Source organism: Coturnix japonica, chromosome 1 (genome assembly GCF_054131305.1).
Source record: "Coturnix japonica strain WE chromosome 1, WE-NBRP24, whole genome shotgun sequence".
Classification (NCBI taxonomy): domain Eukaryota; kingdom Metazoa; phylum Chordata; class Aves; order Galliformes; family Phasianidae; genus Coturnix; species Coturnix japonica.
In genome coordinates, this window is record NC_140663.1 from 132,670,416 (window position 1) to 132,684,832 (window position 14,417).

At 41.4% G+C, this 14,417-nt stretch overlaps 1 protein-coding gene across 3 annotated transcripts in view; it reads right to left on the minus strand.

Moving 5' to 3' along the window:
• PCCA (propionyl-CoA carboxylase subunit alpha) overlaps window positions 1–14,116 on the minus strand; it is a 251,751-nt gene extending 237,635 nt beyond the window's left edge. For all 3 annotated transcript variants that reach the window (XR_014941909.1, XR_014941910.1, XM_015851501.2), the window contains exons 1-4: window positions 14,038–14,116; window positions 9,510–9,587; window positions 6,436–6,483; window positions 6,273–6,341 (exon numbers count right to left, since the gene is read on the minus strand). Coding sequence is in view for 1 of the 3 variants with exons in the window: in XM_015851501.2 (XP_015706987.1) it covers window positions 6,273–6,341; window positions 6,436–6,483; window positions 9,510–9,587; window positions 14,038–14,097 (255 nt within the window). In the remaining 2 variants the exon portion in view is untranslated. The remainder of the gene's footprint in view (window positions 1–6,272; window positions 6,342–6,435; window positions 6,484–9,509; window positions 9,588–14,037) is intronic.
• Between the last annotated feature and the right edge of the window lie 301 nt (window positions 14,117–14,417).

A 14,417-nucleotide genomic window follows, 5' to 3' on the forward strand; every position in this document is an offset into this window, starting at 1 on the left:
GACCCTAGATCTCCCTTTGCATGCCTTGGCACACTCCTTTGCTGCACCACTTACTAAGAACTAATTGCTCCAGATACAGTACATGGAAGCAAAGAGTCCTCTCCATACACTTCAGACATCAGTCTGGAAAAAGTTCTTAAACAAAATATTTGCATTTTCTCTTCATATAGGTACTTGAACTAGATCTCTCCTCAGGTTATCTGAGCGCAAACAAAGTGCTATTGGGAGGCAATGAGCTGTCAACACCCCCCACAGTAGGGGTTGGAACTAAATGATCTTTAAGGTCCCCTCCAACCCAAGTCATCCTGTGATTCCATGATTCTAAAATGCTTGAATCACCATTTTTGTAGCAGATGATAAAGTTTTGCATATTTACAGAAGTAAGCAACAACAACAACAAAAGTGAATGTTCATCTAAATTGTGAAACCTCAGTATGCCAGATAGCTACAGGCAAAGAAAACTTCTCAGTTTTAGATAAACTTATTTCCCAATATAATAATGAGGTAAGTCGTGAGGTTTTTTTTAGATTAATACAATCTGCATCCCTCTATAATATTCATTTTTGCCAACTACGTTTCTCGAGAACAAGAACTTACAACATTCTATTAAGCTGGAGGGAAAAAAAAATCTTCAAAGTTATGTTTTTATTGTATAAATGAAAAGCTCAGCTTGTTCACCCAAATTCATTCTGCTCAATACAGACTCGCTACAGCAGCTTACAAACTTAATCAGCTTCATATTTCCCCTAAAGAAGCTTCCTCTCTACTTCCTTCTGAAATACTGCTGCAGACTTCAAGCTTAGAAGAAGATAAAGTTCACATTATAAGTCTTTAGTTTATATGTCCTTGGATTATTTCCCCCCCATTTTCCTTCAAAGACCAAGATTTCACAAGAACAGATGAATACTGCGCAACTAAGTTTACATCAACAACAGCATGTGCGTCATTTTTGCCTTTATACAATGCAGCAGAATAAGGTATTTCTCAAAAGTTAAAAACACTTAACGTATTAAAAGACCATAAGCACAAACATCTCTAACACCTGAAGCCTAGTAGGATAGAAAAATTGCATTAAAGGGGCAAAACCGGCTGTCCAGTACTCCGTGAAGTTTAAGGAGTTTACATTACTTTCCCATGGGATTTTTTCAGTCATTTATAGTTCATTGCTTCATATGGCTATAGAATCCCTGCTGTGTTAAAAAATGCCAAATAAAATTATATCTCATTCACTGCTTTATGCTATACCTTCTTTTGTTCAGATCCAATTAGTGAAAGCCTGTTCTTCATTTATCATACTTTTAGCTGATTACATTAGGCACTACAATAGTTCTCTAGCTTTCCTCGACAATGTTTGCACCATCAGTGTTACATTTATGGTTGAGGAGGCTCTTTCATCTTAACTCTCTATTCCAACCAGTTCAGGGGGAAAAAAGTACATACGATTACTATTTTTTTTCTCCACTGAAAATTCTTTGCTTGTTTTCTCACCCCAAAAATAATCCCAGATGTTTGCATTAAATTCAAATGTCCAGGTTCTATTGGTCCTTGCCCATGCAAGTATAAAGAATTAGCGCTTCGCTATTTGAGCTCTGAAGAAAAAGCAGCATTCTGCACAGTTTATGCCAGATTCTTTCCTGCTCTTCCCCAAAACATCGTAAAATAAACAGAATTAACAGAGATCATCAAGACTCTAAAAAGCACAAACTCCAACCTACTTTCCTGAACATACTCAGCACCTCATGGGCAACTCTGTTCTCTAAGAGTGTCTCAGTAGCCATCCTGTCAGTCTGCTCTCCCCTACACCACACTGATTTTACTTCAGGACAGTTGTTAAAGCAGCAACTTCTTTTCAACAGCATAAATAATACTAAAAATCACCTTTCTGCCCATTCACATCCCTTAGGCAGTGTAAATGTAATCCAATCCCATTAAACATCATTTCCAGCTACCTACAACTTCACATTATTGCACAATAACTCACAAACCCCTGAAGTCATTTATACCCTTTTAAGCTTTAATGTTGCTGTCCTATCACCATAACAATTCTTGTTTTTAACCTATAGAAATCCTCCAAATCATTGGCTTTTTTTTTTTCCTTAAGTGGACCAGACAGTATTTTATTCTTTATTTCCCTCCCTCAAATAAGCATTAACTGACTCTCAGCAGGCTGTTCAATTTTTGCCATATTCTCAATTTAGAACAGTCCTTTTTGCTGCTTTCTGCTCATACGTTGCTGCAGTTTTAACTTCTTGCAGTCAGAATTCTCATGTACTTTCCTAGCCTAGTCACCTGCCATTAATTTGGGATATCAAAATGAATATTGCTCTAACAGCGCACTAAATTTTTGCCTCTGAGCTACAGGAACCAAATCAGGAGAGTAACAAAAGTAGTTTCACTCAAAGCACGTATACATTTCAACTATACCCACCACCTCCATTTAACAATGAACTCTACAAAGATAGACATTTGACTCTGATATTAAGACATTTTTAAGTGCATATTAAATGGAAGAATTCCAAAGTCTTTCAGAGTGAAAGCTCACTAGCAAATTACTCAGAAAGAAAGAAAAACACAACAACGCTTTTACAGCTAAGTATATCATTTCTACACAAACATCAATGAAAGTACCTGCTAGAATCATTCAAGCATATGACAGTGGATAGGGAATAAGCTAGCAGCTGTTACTGAAGAGCCTGAATTGCTAGAAGTTTTGTGGGTTTTTCTTGTTTTTGTATTGTTGTAAAGCTGCCCTACTTCAATTTCAGTTGTTTTCAACCAGAATAACAGAAGGGAAACCCAAAATATATAAGACTGAGTAGCTCGCCTTCCTTTTAAAGTTACTTGTACAGGAGAATTGGTACCAAGAATATCAGACTACCCACATTTTACTAAGTAACTACACAGGTAAGGTAATAAGGGGCTTTACCTGCATCTCAGAGGTTGCTCCACTTTCTAAACAGGAAGCTTACCTACTTCAAATCATTACGTTTTTAAACACTTCATTAAAAATGTTTTTGTAAATAGTCCCTGCACACTCATCACTTGAAATCAGGTCCCACCAACCTTAGTAAAGACAAACAGCTTTAGGATAGGCCAGTAGTTGAACCTTTACATTTACTTCTGCCTTTGTTCCAATGATTATCGCTGTCAAAGCAACTGTCTATGACACTCCTTGCCTTTGCAACACAAGTCTTAGAAGATTGAGAGAAGTCTGACTTAATTCTGTCAAGCCAAAAACAGAAATCAAAAGGAGATTCACAACTCTTTTACAGAATCCCACCGCTAAGCAAACACTTTTTACTCATAAATCCATTTGGCAGATTGTACTAGCTGCCAAATCTGATTTTAGTGTTTGACATCTTGCCACTACTGGTATCACCAAGTAGCTGTTGATGCAATCTGAACAAAAATAATGTAAGTCAAGCCAAGTTTGTCACTACTTTATGATAAGTAACAAAGTCAAACAACTTGGCCTCTGGACTCATCTATCCCAACTAGCCGTCACACACATCACTGCAATGGCCATTCACAACAATAATGAATGACTGGAGATATCCTAGTCATTAAGGTGGATTACATTAAGCTATTTCCACAGTTACGCATCCAAAGAAGTGATTAGAAGAGATATGGTAGACGTTATACATAGGTTATTCCAAAGGAACATCTCCCATTTATTTCCATGGAAACTACAACAGATACAAAGAGCACAGTAACACTATTTGATAGCATAAATTCTCAGCTACAAAAAATATTTTTCAATATTAAACATGCATTTTTGCTAGTGATGAAAAACAGCCTGCATACCATGCTCATAAAGATCTACACCAGCAGAGGTGACCCATTGCTGTTATCATCACTACTGAAACACACCACCCACCACCTCACTGTGCTCACATCCACTGGTTGGCCTCTATAACCATTCAGTAAGCATCAATGAATGTCAGACGGTGCCACTTTTTCCACATGGAGGAATTCAATGGCACCCCTTTGCTTTCCCTGTCAGACTGTCCCTCTGCTGCCATCAGTCACACAGCAACAAAACATAATGGAATACTGATAGGAAGGCTCAGTCTCTACTGTTATCCAACCAACATCCACCTCTGACATTGTGGGTCAACATAATAAAATAGGAGGCATTCGTTTTGGAGCAGTTCTCATACAATTAGACCAAAAAAACACTTATGTAAACAGTATACACTACCATGTTGTAATCAGTCAGAGCAGCATTTTAAACAACCCCTCTCACTTTCTTTAAATACTGAAAGCTTCTTCAATGCACCCAGCTAATCCCTAAGTTGCACAGCTTGATTTGCTGGCCTAAGTAAGGATCCAAAGCAGCTAAGCAGGCAATACTTCACCCTCATAGAACCAATAGCATTATCTTTGTCCATAAACTCAAAGCAGCAGCATTTCATTTCACACGCTAACTTTATGAACTGTTCTGAATACCTTACTGAATTTTTGAGACACCAGCTTGAATTTACTTTCTCTTATGAACTATTATGAATTAAACACTCTATATATATTTTAAAGCTAAGATAGCACAGTAGATTGAAGCAGAATAGCTATTATATTTTCAGTTCTCTTTGTAACACATCACTGGTACTCCCTTCCGTAAGGTCACAAGCTGTACTTTTTCCTGTCATTCTTATTCCATCATTATAATCTTCAATCTCAGTCTTCACATATTACTTTCAAATTTTCCATATTCTCCAGTTCATAGCAGTGCCCACACAATAAAAATAAAGCCATCCAGATGCACTGGAAAGACCAATTTATTTTTCAAGCCTGTTGCCAACTGGCAAAAGAACATGCTGTCTTTTTTTAAAGAAGTTTTTAGTCTATTTTCAGTATTCACGCCAACGAACAAGGCTATGCAACACTGCTAAACAGCAGACCCATTTATCCAAACAGCAGATACCATGTGTATAAGATAGAATAAAAGGACCCATTAGCCTGGTTCTGTCTTACCAGAAGGATCATAGATTTTACAAGTAGTTTGTATTTATTTACACTTAATTCTCAACTTCCAGAAGAATAAGGATTTATAATCCCCTACGCCCATCTATTAAGAAATCACTTCTCAATCTACAAGCTACCATATGCTCCTAGATTGGCTACCGGTTAAAATCCAGACCAAGTATTATTATTCTCATGCACATAAAAAATTACTTAGCACAGAGATTCAGTACTGGAACATTTGACTTATCCAAGAACAATCTAGTTTCAACCCACTGTTGTACCATTTATTTCTTGTACCCAGCCTATTTATTTGAACCAAACAAAAGGACTTAGACAGCAGCTGTGTCAAAGTCCAAAATCCCCAACAGTTCTCATCTCTCACTCAACTCCTAAAACAAAATTTCTCCTTGCTAAACTTTAATAAATTCCATGACTCATGCTTCAGATTTTCAAGTGCTGAGGAACTCAAGTCCTGCCATGCATAAAATTCACATTTTTTTTCCTTTCATCCTGCCTAGGGACCTCTCCCATTAAGTTGTAGCATTGGTTTTCAGCTCCCAATTCCAATAAACAATTCAAAACCTCTAGTCCTTTCTCCTGTTGCAGTTCCTGCAGGCAAAGAGTAACAAAACGTCCTCTGTAGACAAGACTACGGGAGTATGAATATAACTGCATTAAGTGTAACTGAATTAAAAATATTTTAAAATAAACTATGTAGAAGATTACAAGAGCTAAAAAGGGATAAACATCTAGACAAGTACCTTCCCCCTCTTGGCATTACTGGCATAACCAAGTCGTTTCAACTACTCCCCTGATACACTGATGAATACACCTTAATATCTGTGTCAAATGCAACAGCTCTGGCATGCTTAGTCAGCTATCTGGTAGGAGAGAGCATTCCTCCGTCAAGCAGAAAGCATAAGTTGAAAGTAACAAGTAGAAGAGCCATTCATACCAAGCTCTCATCATTTTTAATTACCCCTGGTGTTCATTAACAAAACAAAACTTTGGTTTAACTGCCACTCTTGCTGCACAGAGCAACTACCTATCAGGTGTTATTATATGCCTTAATTCAGGGAGAGAACAAAGAGCAAGATAATATCTATAATGAGCAAAACACCAGAGTTCACACCACATAATGCTAAATACTTGCCCAGTCCATCCCCTCCTTTTAAGCACATGGAGGAAAAGGGTATATGCAAAGACACTTCAAAACCTTAAACATGTCTCCCATTATATGCAGGCTTGTTGCTTAACAGTTTCAAATCATCTTGAACCCTGTCTATCATTTGCATTCAAGCAGTACTTACAGCATTGGCATCAACATCACTGTGGATGGCAACAGTTTTAATCCCCATCTTCTTGCATGTTTTGATGACCTACCACACACAAAAAAAGAAAGCAATCAATATTCAAAACATAAATAGCTTAAGAATAAACTACAAAAAGAAAAGCTCAAGATTACATACTTACTCTGCAAGCAATCTCTCCTCTGTTGGCAATAAGGAGCTTTTCAAAAGTCTGGAGAGAAAAGAACAAGGACCTTGAGAGATGAACACATTGCAAGCTTTCCTCTCTTCAGAAACATACGTCCCTTTCTTCTCCACTCCAGTAAAACAATGGTTTACCCAGAAGCCTGCAACTCTGAGTTCACCTAGTTCAAAAGGGTCCTGCTGATTTATCAATAATAATATAGCACAATCTCTATGCTATTCTAGATATATACTAGTACACACACAGATTCAGAACAGATAGAAACGCGTTGACTATTCACATCACCATTCCCTGGTTTTCCTTACCAAGCACAGTGCAGAAATTAGAACACTACAAAAGCTATAGGAAACAATCAAGTTCAGGGAAGACATTCACAAGCATTACCAAACAACAGTCTTAATTTCCAGAAGTGTCCAACTTGCATATACTGAATACACACAAGATATTCAATGGGGACAAGCTTCACAGGTATCTGCTTCCCCCCCCTCCCAGAACTCAACTAAACACATAAGAACCTCCACATGGTCTCTCCCAGCTCTTGCTGAGATGGTAGTCCTTGATTCCCATTATAGCTTAGCCATATGAGGAGCCTGGCAAACTCCTGTACTGCCAACATGACATTGTTACACACTCAGTATTAAGTAGCAACCAAAGTGCAACAAAACAGCAAGTCACACTTTAGCAGGCATGTGAAATTTGCTGTCACTTTTCACGCTCCATTGCACTCAATGCTGTAAATACATCTTAGAGGTATGATAAAAGCACTGAAGAAGGGGATAACAAGCTGTCAGAAGACAATCAGCCTTATATCCTAAACAAAAATTTTCCATTAAGAAATTCAAAAGGCACTCACAGAATCATAGAATTGTAGGGGTTGGAAGGGACCTCTAGAGATCATCGAGTCCAACCCCCCTGCCAAAGCAGGCTCCCTACACCATGTAAAAACCTCAGACCTGGCTGTAAGCACTATTGCTGCTACTGGCCTTGCTGTTATACAGGTTCATTTCCAACCAAGGAAGTTCACCATCAAACACAGACCATCACCAGAAGGGACAATCAAGCCCTGCACACTCACCCCATTTCTTTTCCTACATCAGATGTGGCAGCGATGCAGGTTCAGGATGCATCAGTTCAGCACACAAATCAAACAGCCCTACTCTGCCTCCTGTGTTCCAAATCACAAACAGGACATGGAGCCAGCAGGCTCCTCCCCTTCTTGGGCAGCCCAGTTGCTCCAGATAAGGTTTATCTAACTATACTCCAAGACATTCAATAGCCATTTCCCCTCCCCTACATAAACCAGCTGTTCCCCATACCAGGTAGGGAAAAAGGGAGCATTATCAGTGCAACAGTGAAACTGTTTGTTATCCCTACAATCATCATTCTTCAAAGTCAGGGCCGAGCTAGCATCACATAATCTGTTCAAGAATATTACATCATAACAGCATACAGAAACACAAGAGCTATACAAGAAATACAACAGCATACAAGAGCTGCAGCAAGCTTGTATGGTACTCAGATCTGTCAAAGAACACACACCTCTGCTAAACACTCTACTTAGCAGTAAGGAGTATAACAATTCAAATACTTCAATTGAGTTTTTTCATAGAATTGGAAGAGACCTTTAAAGGTCATTTAGTCCAACCCCCCTGCAATGAACAGGGACATCCACAGCTAGATTGGGTTGCTAAGAGCCTGGTCCAGCTTGGAAACCTTTTTGATGTAACAGTTATTTTATTAACCAAGCATGCTCGTATAGCAAAACAAGACCTTCAGTATTAGGATGTTATGAATATCCATCATTTAATTTTCCAATTCTGCAATATGGATAATAACAGGAAGAAACTGCACTCTTATTTCTGCTGTTAAAAACAAGATCCAAGTCCAGCAATTAAAAAAGTTTTATTCACAAGCTGCCTTTAAATGGCATGCAGCATTTCTTTTTTTAATGTATTTCCCACTGATTAGCATGCAAAAGTCTGATACTTCCAATTGTTACAAAGACAGAAGCACTGAAGGGAGAAAGCAGAAAAGACCTTGAGCTATTTGTGGAAGCCACTGTTTGAAGTGATGGAACTTCTAGTTCAGAGAAATCAAAGACCCGAATACCTTCTCACAATATAATTATGCCTATAGAGAAGGCACAGAACCTCGATTAAATAGACTTTGAGAAAACAGGAAACATTTAGTTAATTACTTAAGTAGAATTCCCTTGAGAATTTTTTCTGTTAGCCACAGTTCTAGTTACATACTGATATTTCTCTCTCTGCTTTCTAATACTGCTTCACTCCTAATTAATCTCACCTATGCTGGTAGATACAGGCAAGTCCATGGTGAAAAAGCTGGCATTCATACCCTTCAGTAAGAGCACACCTCCAGCCACGCTGTTTTTCCAAGTGTGTTACTTCAGCAGCTATGCCAAGACAGCCGCCCACGGGAGAAGTTTTCCTTGGCCAGCAACTGTAAGCTGAGATCGCTACTGCACAAGTCTGTCAAGTCAGTCTGACAGAGAACTCAAAGCAGCAGCCTCATCCAAGATGTGGATTTAACACACCCTGCAAACCTCACACATCCATCTTTACCCAAGCTCTGCAGTTTTCATTCTCATACATGAGCAACAAGTTCAGCTTGGACAAAGTGCATCTGACCATCTAGCAAACATGCTGCTAGTACTGCATTTTCCATATCCACATGAACATATTTACACATATGCACACAGTGTTTTTCTCCCTATATCCCCTATGCAACATTAAGAATAGCTGTGTCAAAGTTAAAACACATTGCAGTTAAGTATACAACTTCCCCAAGCTCTTAACTGCTTCTCCAACCTTTTAAGTTACGCGCTTGAGACAGTACCCAATCTCAGCAAATATACTACATGAAAAACATTAACATTCAGTAATTCAATAACTGCAATTCAATGACAGTAAAGGGGTTATACTGGAAGAACTGCCATTGTTTAAAGCAGCACAAGGGAAAGGAAAGCTTTATAAGTCAAATGCCAGCATTACAGTAAAACATCAAAGAGGGAAAACATGCACTGTACTACTTACCTTTTCATTTGGATCATACACAGCAGAATACAGCTTATGTGATGTTTTAAGGCACCGTCTTGAACAAAGCGTTTCACACTACAGAAGAGAGAGGGAGTTACATGGTTTTTTTCTCCTGCTACTATATTCCAGCAAGACAGAAACAGTTCATATACTGACATCTTGAGGAAAATCTTCCATATCATTCCCTGCCCCTCCCTCCTCTCCCCCACATCGTGAATGGAAGCTGGCAAGGATCTGCCTCTGTACACACTGGGGGTGGGGAGATGCCCTCATTGCTAGGGAGTTAGATACACAGAAGGCAATGGACTAGGCCAGAACAGCTATCAAAAGCAGAAGAGACTTCAGATGTAAGTTTGGTTCCCAGTCTTCCCCACCACAACCCCATGATGACAGTGGCCTAAGGAAGAAAAACATTCTCTCTAGGCTCACATTTCCTTATTTTTCCACAGCTATACCCACTTCCACCTTGCAACAGCATCATTCCACCCCACCAAGGTGATCCCGTTATCCAGCAGATCGCTTACAATATACCACAAACTACCCAGCTACTGTGTCCAGTTCTGGGCTCCCCAGTACAAAAAAGACAGGGATCTCTTGGAAAGAGTCCATCGGAGGGCCACTAAGATGGTGAAGGGCCTGGAGCATCTCCCCTATGAGGAGAGACTAAGCGAACTGGGTCTGTTTAGCCTTGAGAAAAGAAGGCTGAGAGGGGACTTGATCCAGGTTTATAAATACCTGAGGTGTGGGAGCCATAGTGGTGAGGCTGGTCTCTTTTCAGTAGTGTGTGGGGACAGCACTAGGGGTAATGGGATGAAACTACAGCATAGGAAGTTCCACACAAATGTGCAGAAGAACTTCTTTACAGTGCGGATGACGGAGCACTGGAACAGGCTGCCCAGGGAGGTGGTGGAGTCTCCTTCTCTGGAGATATTCAAGACCCAACTGGACGCCTACCTGTGTGACATGGTATAGGGAGCCTGCTTTGGCAGGGGGGTTGGACTCGATGATCTCTAGAGGTCCCTTCCAACCCCTACAATTCTGTGACACCTACAGTTCTGCACTTCTTCACCTGAGAATGTGACAGTACAAGCTGCCTCAGGCAATAAAAAGGGAAAATAGCTTTAGGATCAGAATTCTGCCAGCTATCGGTTGGCCATTAAGCCAGCTGCACCTTCAGAAACTACTGTTACCTAACTCCCATTAGAGGGAAGAGCAAGGATAGTTTCCAGAGTATATTCTCCACAATTCCAGAGCACACATGCAGTTAAGCAGGTGAGTCTCTGCCTAATCTAAAGCTCTACTGACACAGGTGCATGTGGCACCACAAATAGTCTGAAGTTAGTCATACATATCTCATGTTACCTCAATTGTTTAACCACTCTTGTAGCATGACATTTAGACCACATCAGTAAACTGTTATACAAGTTCCCAAGTACTGTATCTCCATATTCCTTTCATTGGATTTCTAGGTTTTGTTACCCATTGACCTAGGTGTCTCCTTTTGTAGTTTTAAGTAATTATCTGTTTGAATAGGAACCTCAACTGCACCTCAGATGAGTATAGAAGAAAGGATCCAGACAGAACCTTCCCCCAAAACTCCACATACATCACATGGTCTGGTTGAAACACTCACCAGTGAGAAACAGGAGGATTTTAATCCCTTCCAGATGAAGGGAGCTTAGATCTGTTTCCCACATTCTAGTAAGCACTCAAGCGTTACAAGAAATGTCAGGCACAGCTTCACTGCTGACATCTGTCACTTCAGTTTGCAAGAGGCTTATGAGCAAACAGTAGGTACACCTTTAGAGAAACTTATTGCATCTACCACCATGTAGGAGCAACTGGAGATCACAAGCTATACCCAAACCTACCTTTATACTTAACTATACCTTCCCCTGGCACCACAGAGATAGAGCTCCTCCTCAAGCAGGTTTCCACAGTCATCACTGATCTCTAATGCACAATTCCTGGTTATTTAGCTTATTCAATACTAGCTTAGGTGTACCCACTTCTCTCTATCAAATGAGGAATGGAAACTACCCAATTCCGTGTTAACCAAGGCACTAGGGGAAAAAATAAAATCCACACATCTCAGAACTCAAACCTTAATCCAGTTCACAAAAGTTATTTTCTTCCAGATCCCTATAGTCAACTCACAGAGAAAGTCAGGATGAAAACACACTACAGCATATTTTATATGATGCTACTTGTACGGTTCTTAAATTAGTGACTACTACAATCTAAAGACAGCAAGTGAGCATGTGTGTCTATTTTATAAGTGACATTACAAGGCAAATAAAAGAAAAAATGAAGGCTTACAGAATATTTTGTATTAACTCTGATAACTGGCTCAGCTTGACCTAGTGACCCTTTCATGTCCTGTGAAACAAGCACTGTTCAATACTGTCATAGTTTGTTACCTCCATTTGATAAATGTTTCAGCTCTTTAAAGTCCACGAATACAGGCTACTGTTACTTATTTACAAGAGCTCAACTCTGGACTTAGAAGTTTGACTTTGAGCTTCCCACCACAACTGAATCTACTCTTCTTGGTGAGAAGAGCCACCTCCAGCTGCTCCCAAAGGGACTTGTCACCACCACCAGAGCTGAGCCACAATTATTTCATTCCTACAAGGAAATTCCTTGTAGAAATTCCTGAGAATTGTGGCAGTCCCAGGAGGGAGAGAGGAAACATTTCCATGTTTGCCAACATGCACATGAGCTACAAACAAGGGAATTCCCAACACCTAAGCCTATTTTTAAACACCAAATCACTCTCACACCCAAGTACCTTCTCCCTTGTGCCAATACAAAAGTTTGCATTGTCACATGGTGAATCAGAATAGGGAATATGTCCAGCTGAAAAGATACTCACAAGGAGTGGGAAATGTCTGTTCTTTGCCAGATGTCAGCCCTGTTTATCCATTCAGACGTTCAAACAGCAGCATTGGGACAAGTTGGAGGGAGACAGAAGCTGAAAGGCAATGGCTTGTGCTCAAAACCCAACAGCTGCAGAAAGCTGGAACGGTTTCTCACAGCAACAGCTTAAATAGCTCCAGCAAGGCCAGAGCTGTGAAAGACATTACAGCACCATAACAGTGATGCAAGAGTCTCCAATATAAAGTTTGCAGACACAAGTCACCAAGGACAAACAAGCAGCTACTGGTCCTATGAATATATTATATACTTTTCTAAGTGCTCAGAGGTCTTAAATTGTGAAGGCTTAAATGATATCATTTGTCTGTTAGCAAATTATAAAAGAAACTATGAATAATTCCCACGCAAATCTGATTAAATGCTCTCCAGTGACTGAAATCTTGAAGGTGATTTTCATACAGATATTAAGGGCTAAAAATCACCTCAGTTACCCAGCCACACAAACCACCCATGTCAATGTGATGTTTCACACCGACAGGCCACTCAGCTACACCATACCTCCCTATCACTCCCCCTCCCGAACAGAGCAGATAAAGAAAACGTGATTGAAATAGAGCACACTGGTTCAGATAAGGACAGGGAAATCACTCAGATACAACCATTGTGGGTAGAACTGACTCAGTGCACAGGAGATTAATGTAACTTACAGTCTATTAATAACTGCCTAAAGCAGCAAGTTTCCAGCCCTCCTGCCCCACTACACGCTGCTCTCCATAGGCTGCAGATCTGGCTTGCAGGTGCAAACCATGGTCTGTGTGTCTTCCTTCAGACCCCACAGGCTCCTCCATGGCTGCACATGGAGATCTGCTCTGTGTAGTGCCCATGGGCTGCAGGAGGACGACTTGCTCCTCTATGAGCCTCTCTCCTGGGCTGCAGGGAGCTGCTGCACTGCACCTAGAATAGCTCCTGCCCTCCTTCTGTGCTGGTCTCGGTGCCCACAGGGCTGTTATTTCACATTTCTCACTCCTCTCTCCCAGCAATTGTGGAGCAGTTTTCCTTTCCTTCAATCTGTTCTCCCAGCATTGCTCACAGCTCAGCTCTGGCAGCAGTGGATCCAATTGGAGCAACTGGAGCCAGCTGTGCTCTGACATCAAAGGAGCAACACTGGGCTCTGCTCACAACCCTGTCACTACCAAATCCATGCCACACAAGCCCTGTGAAGCTGCACAATCCCTAAAGGCACGTGATAGCTTTATGCAACACGTTTTAAGAGTCATATTTCTGGAGAGACACTTATCCCACACCCTTAGGTTCCTAGATGTGTAAAGTCTTTAGCAGACGTACTAGTATAGTTCTGCAATAAGCTTCTTGCGTTTCCAGGAAAAGAAAGAGGAGCAGCATAATACAACAACCAACCACTAAGACGCCTCCCCGTCTCCAACCCCGAATGCTCAGCGGGTCCCCTCGCACCGCCCTCCATGCTCCGGCCGGCTCCGAGCCCGCAGCACAGCGGGCCGCCTGTCAGCGCCGCAGCGGCACAGCAATCTCCCACTCCTCCCTTCCCCTCCAGAAAGAGACACCTTGGCAGTGCAACACACCGACCACCCCCAGCGCCGACCCACGGACCCACAGCCGCTCGCACTCTCACCTCCCGCAGCGCCCGGCGGCCGCTCCGTGCCCCATAACGCAGCACCAACACAGCCGCCATGGCTGCCGCCCTCCCGGACACCCTTTCACCCGGCGCGGGGCGGGGCGGGGCCGGGCCGCACTCCGCCAATCCCCGCAGCCCGCGCTGTGTTCTCCTCCCCATCTGGCCCTCCACTGTTACAGTTACCTCAGGGGAGGTCTTAGCTTTTATCCACCCTAAATTATCTCAGGGTGGTTTGATCTCTTTCCCACCCTACAAGGTTTTTCAAGGAACCCATGTTTTCACAGAATCACAGAATGACCCGGGTTGGAAGGGACCTCAAGGATCATGTAGTTCCAACCCCCCTGCCTGGCAGGGCCACCAAACATACACATTTACTA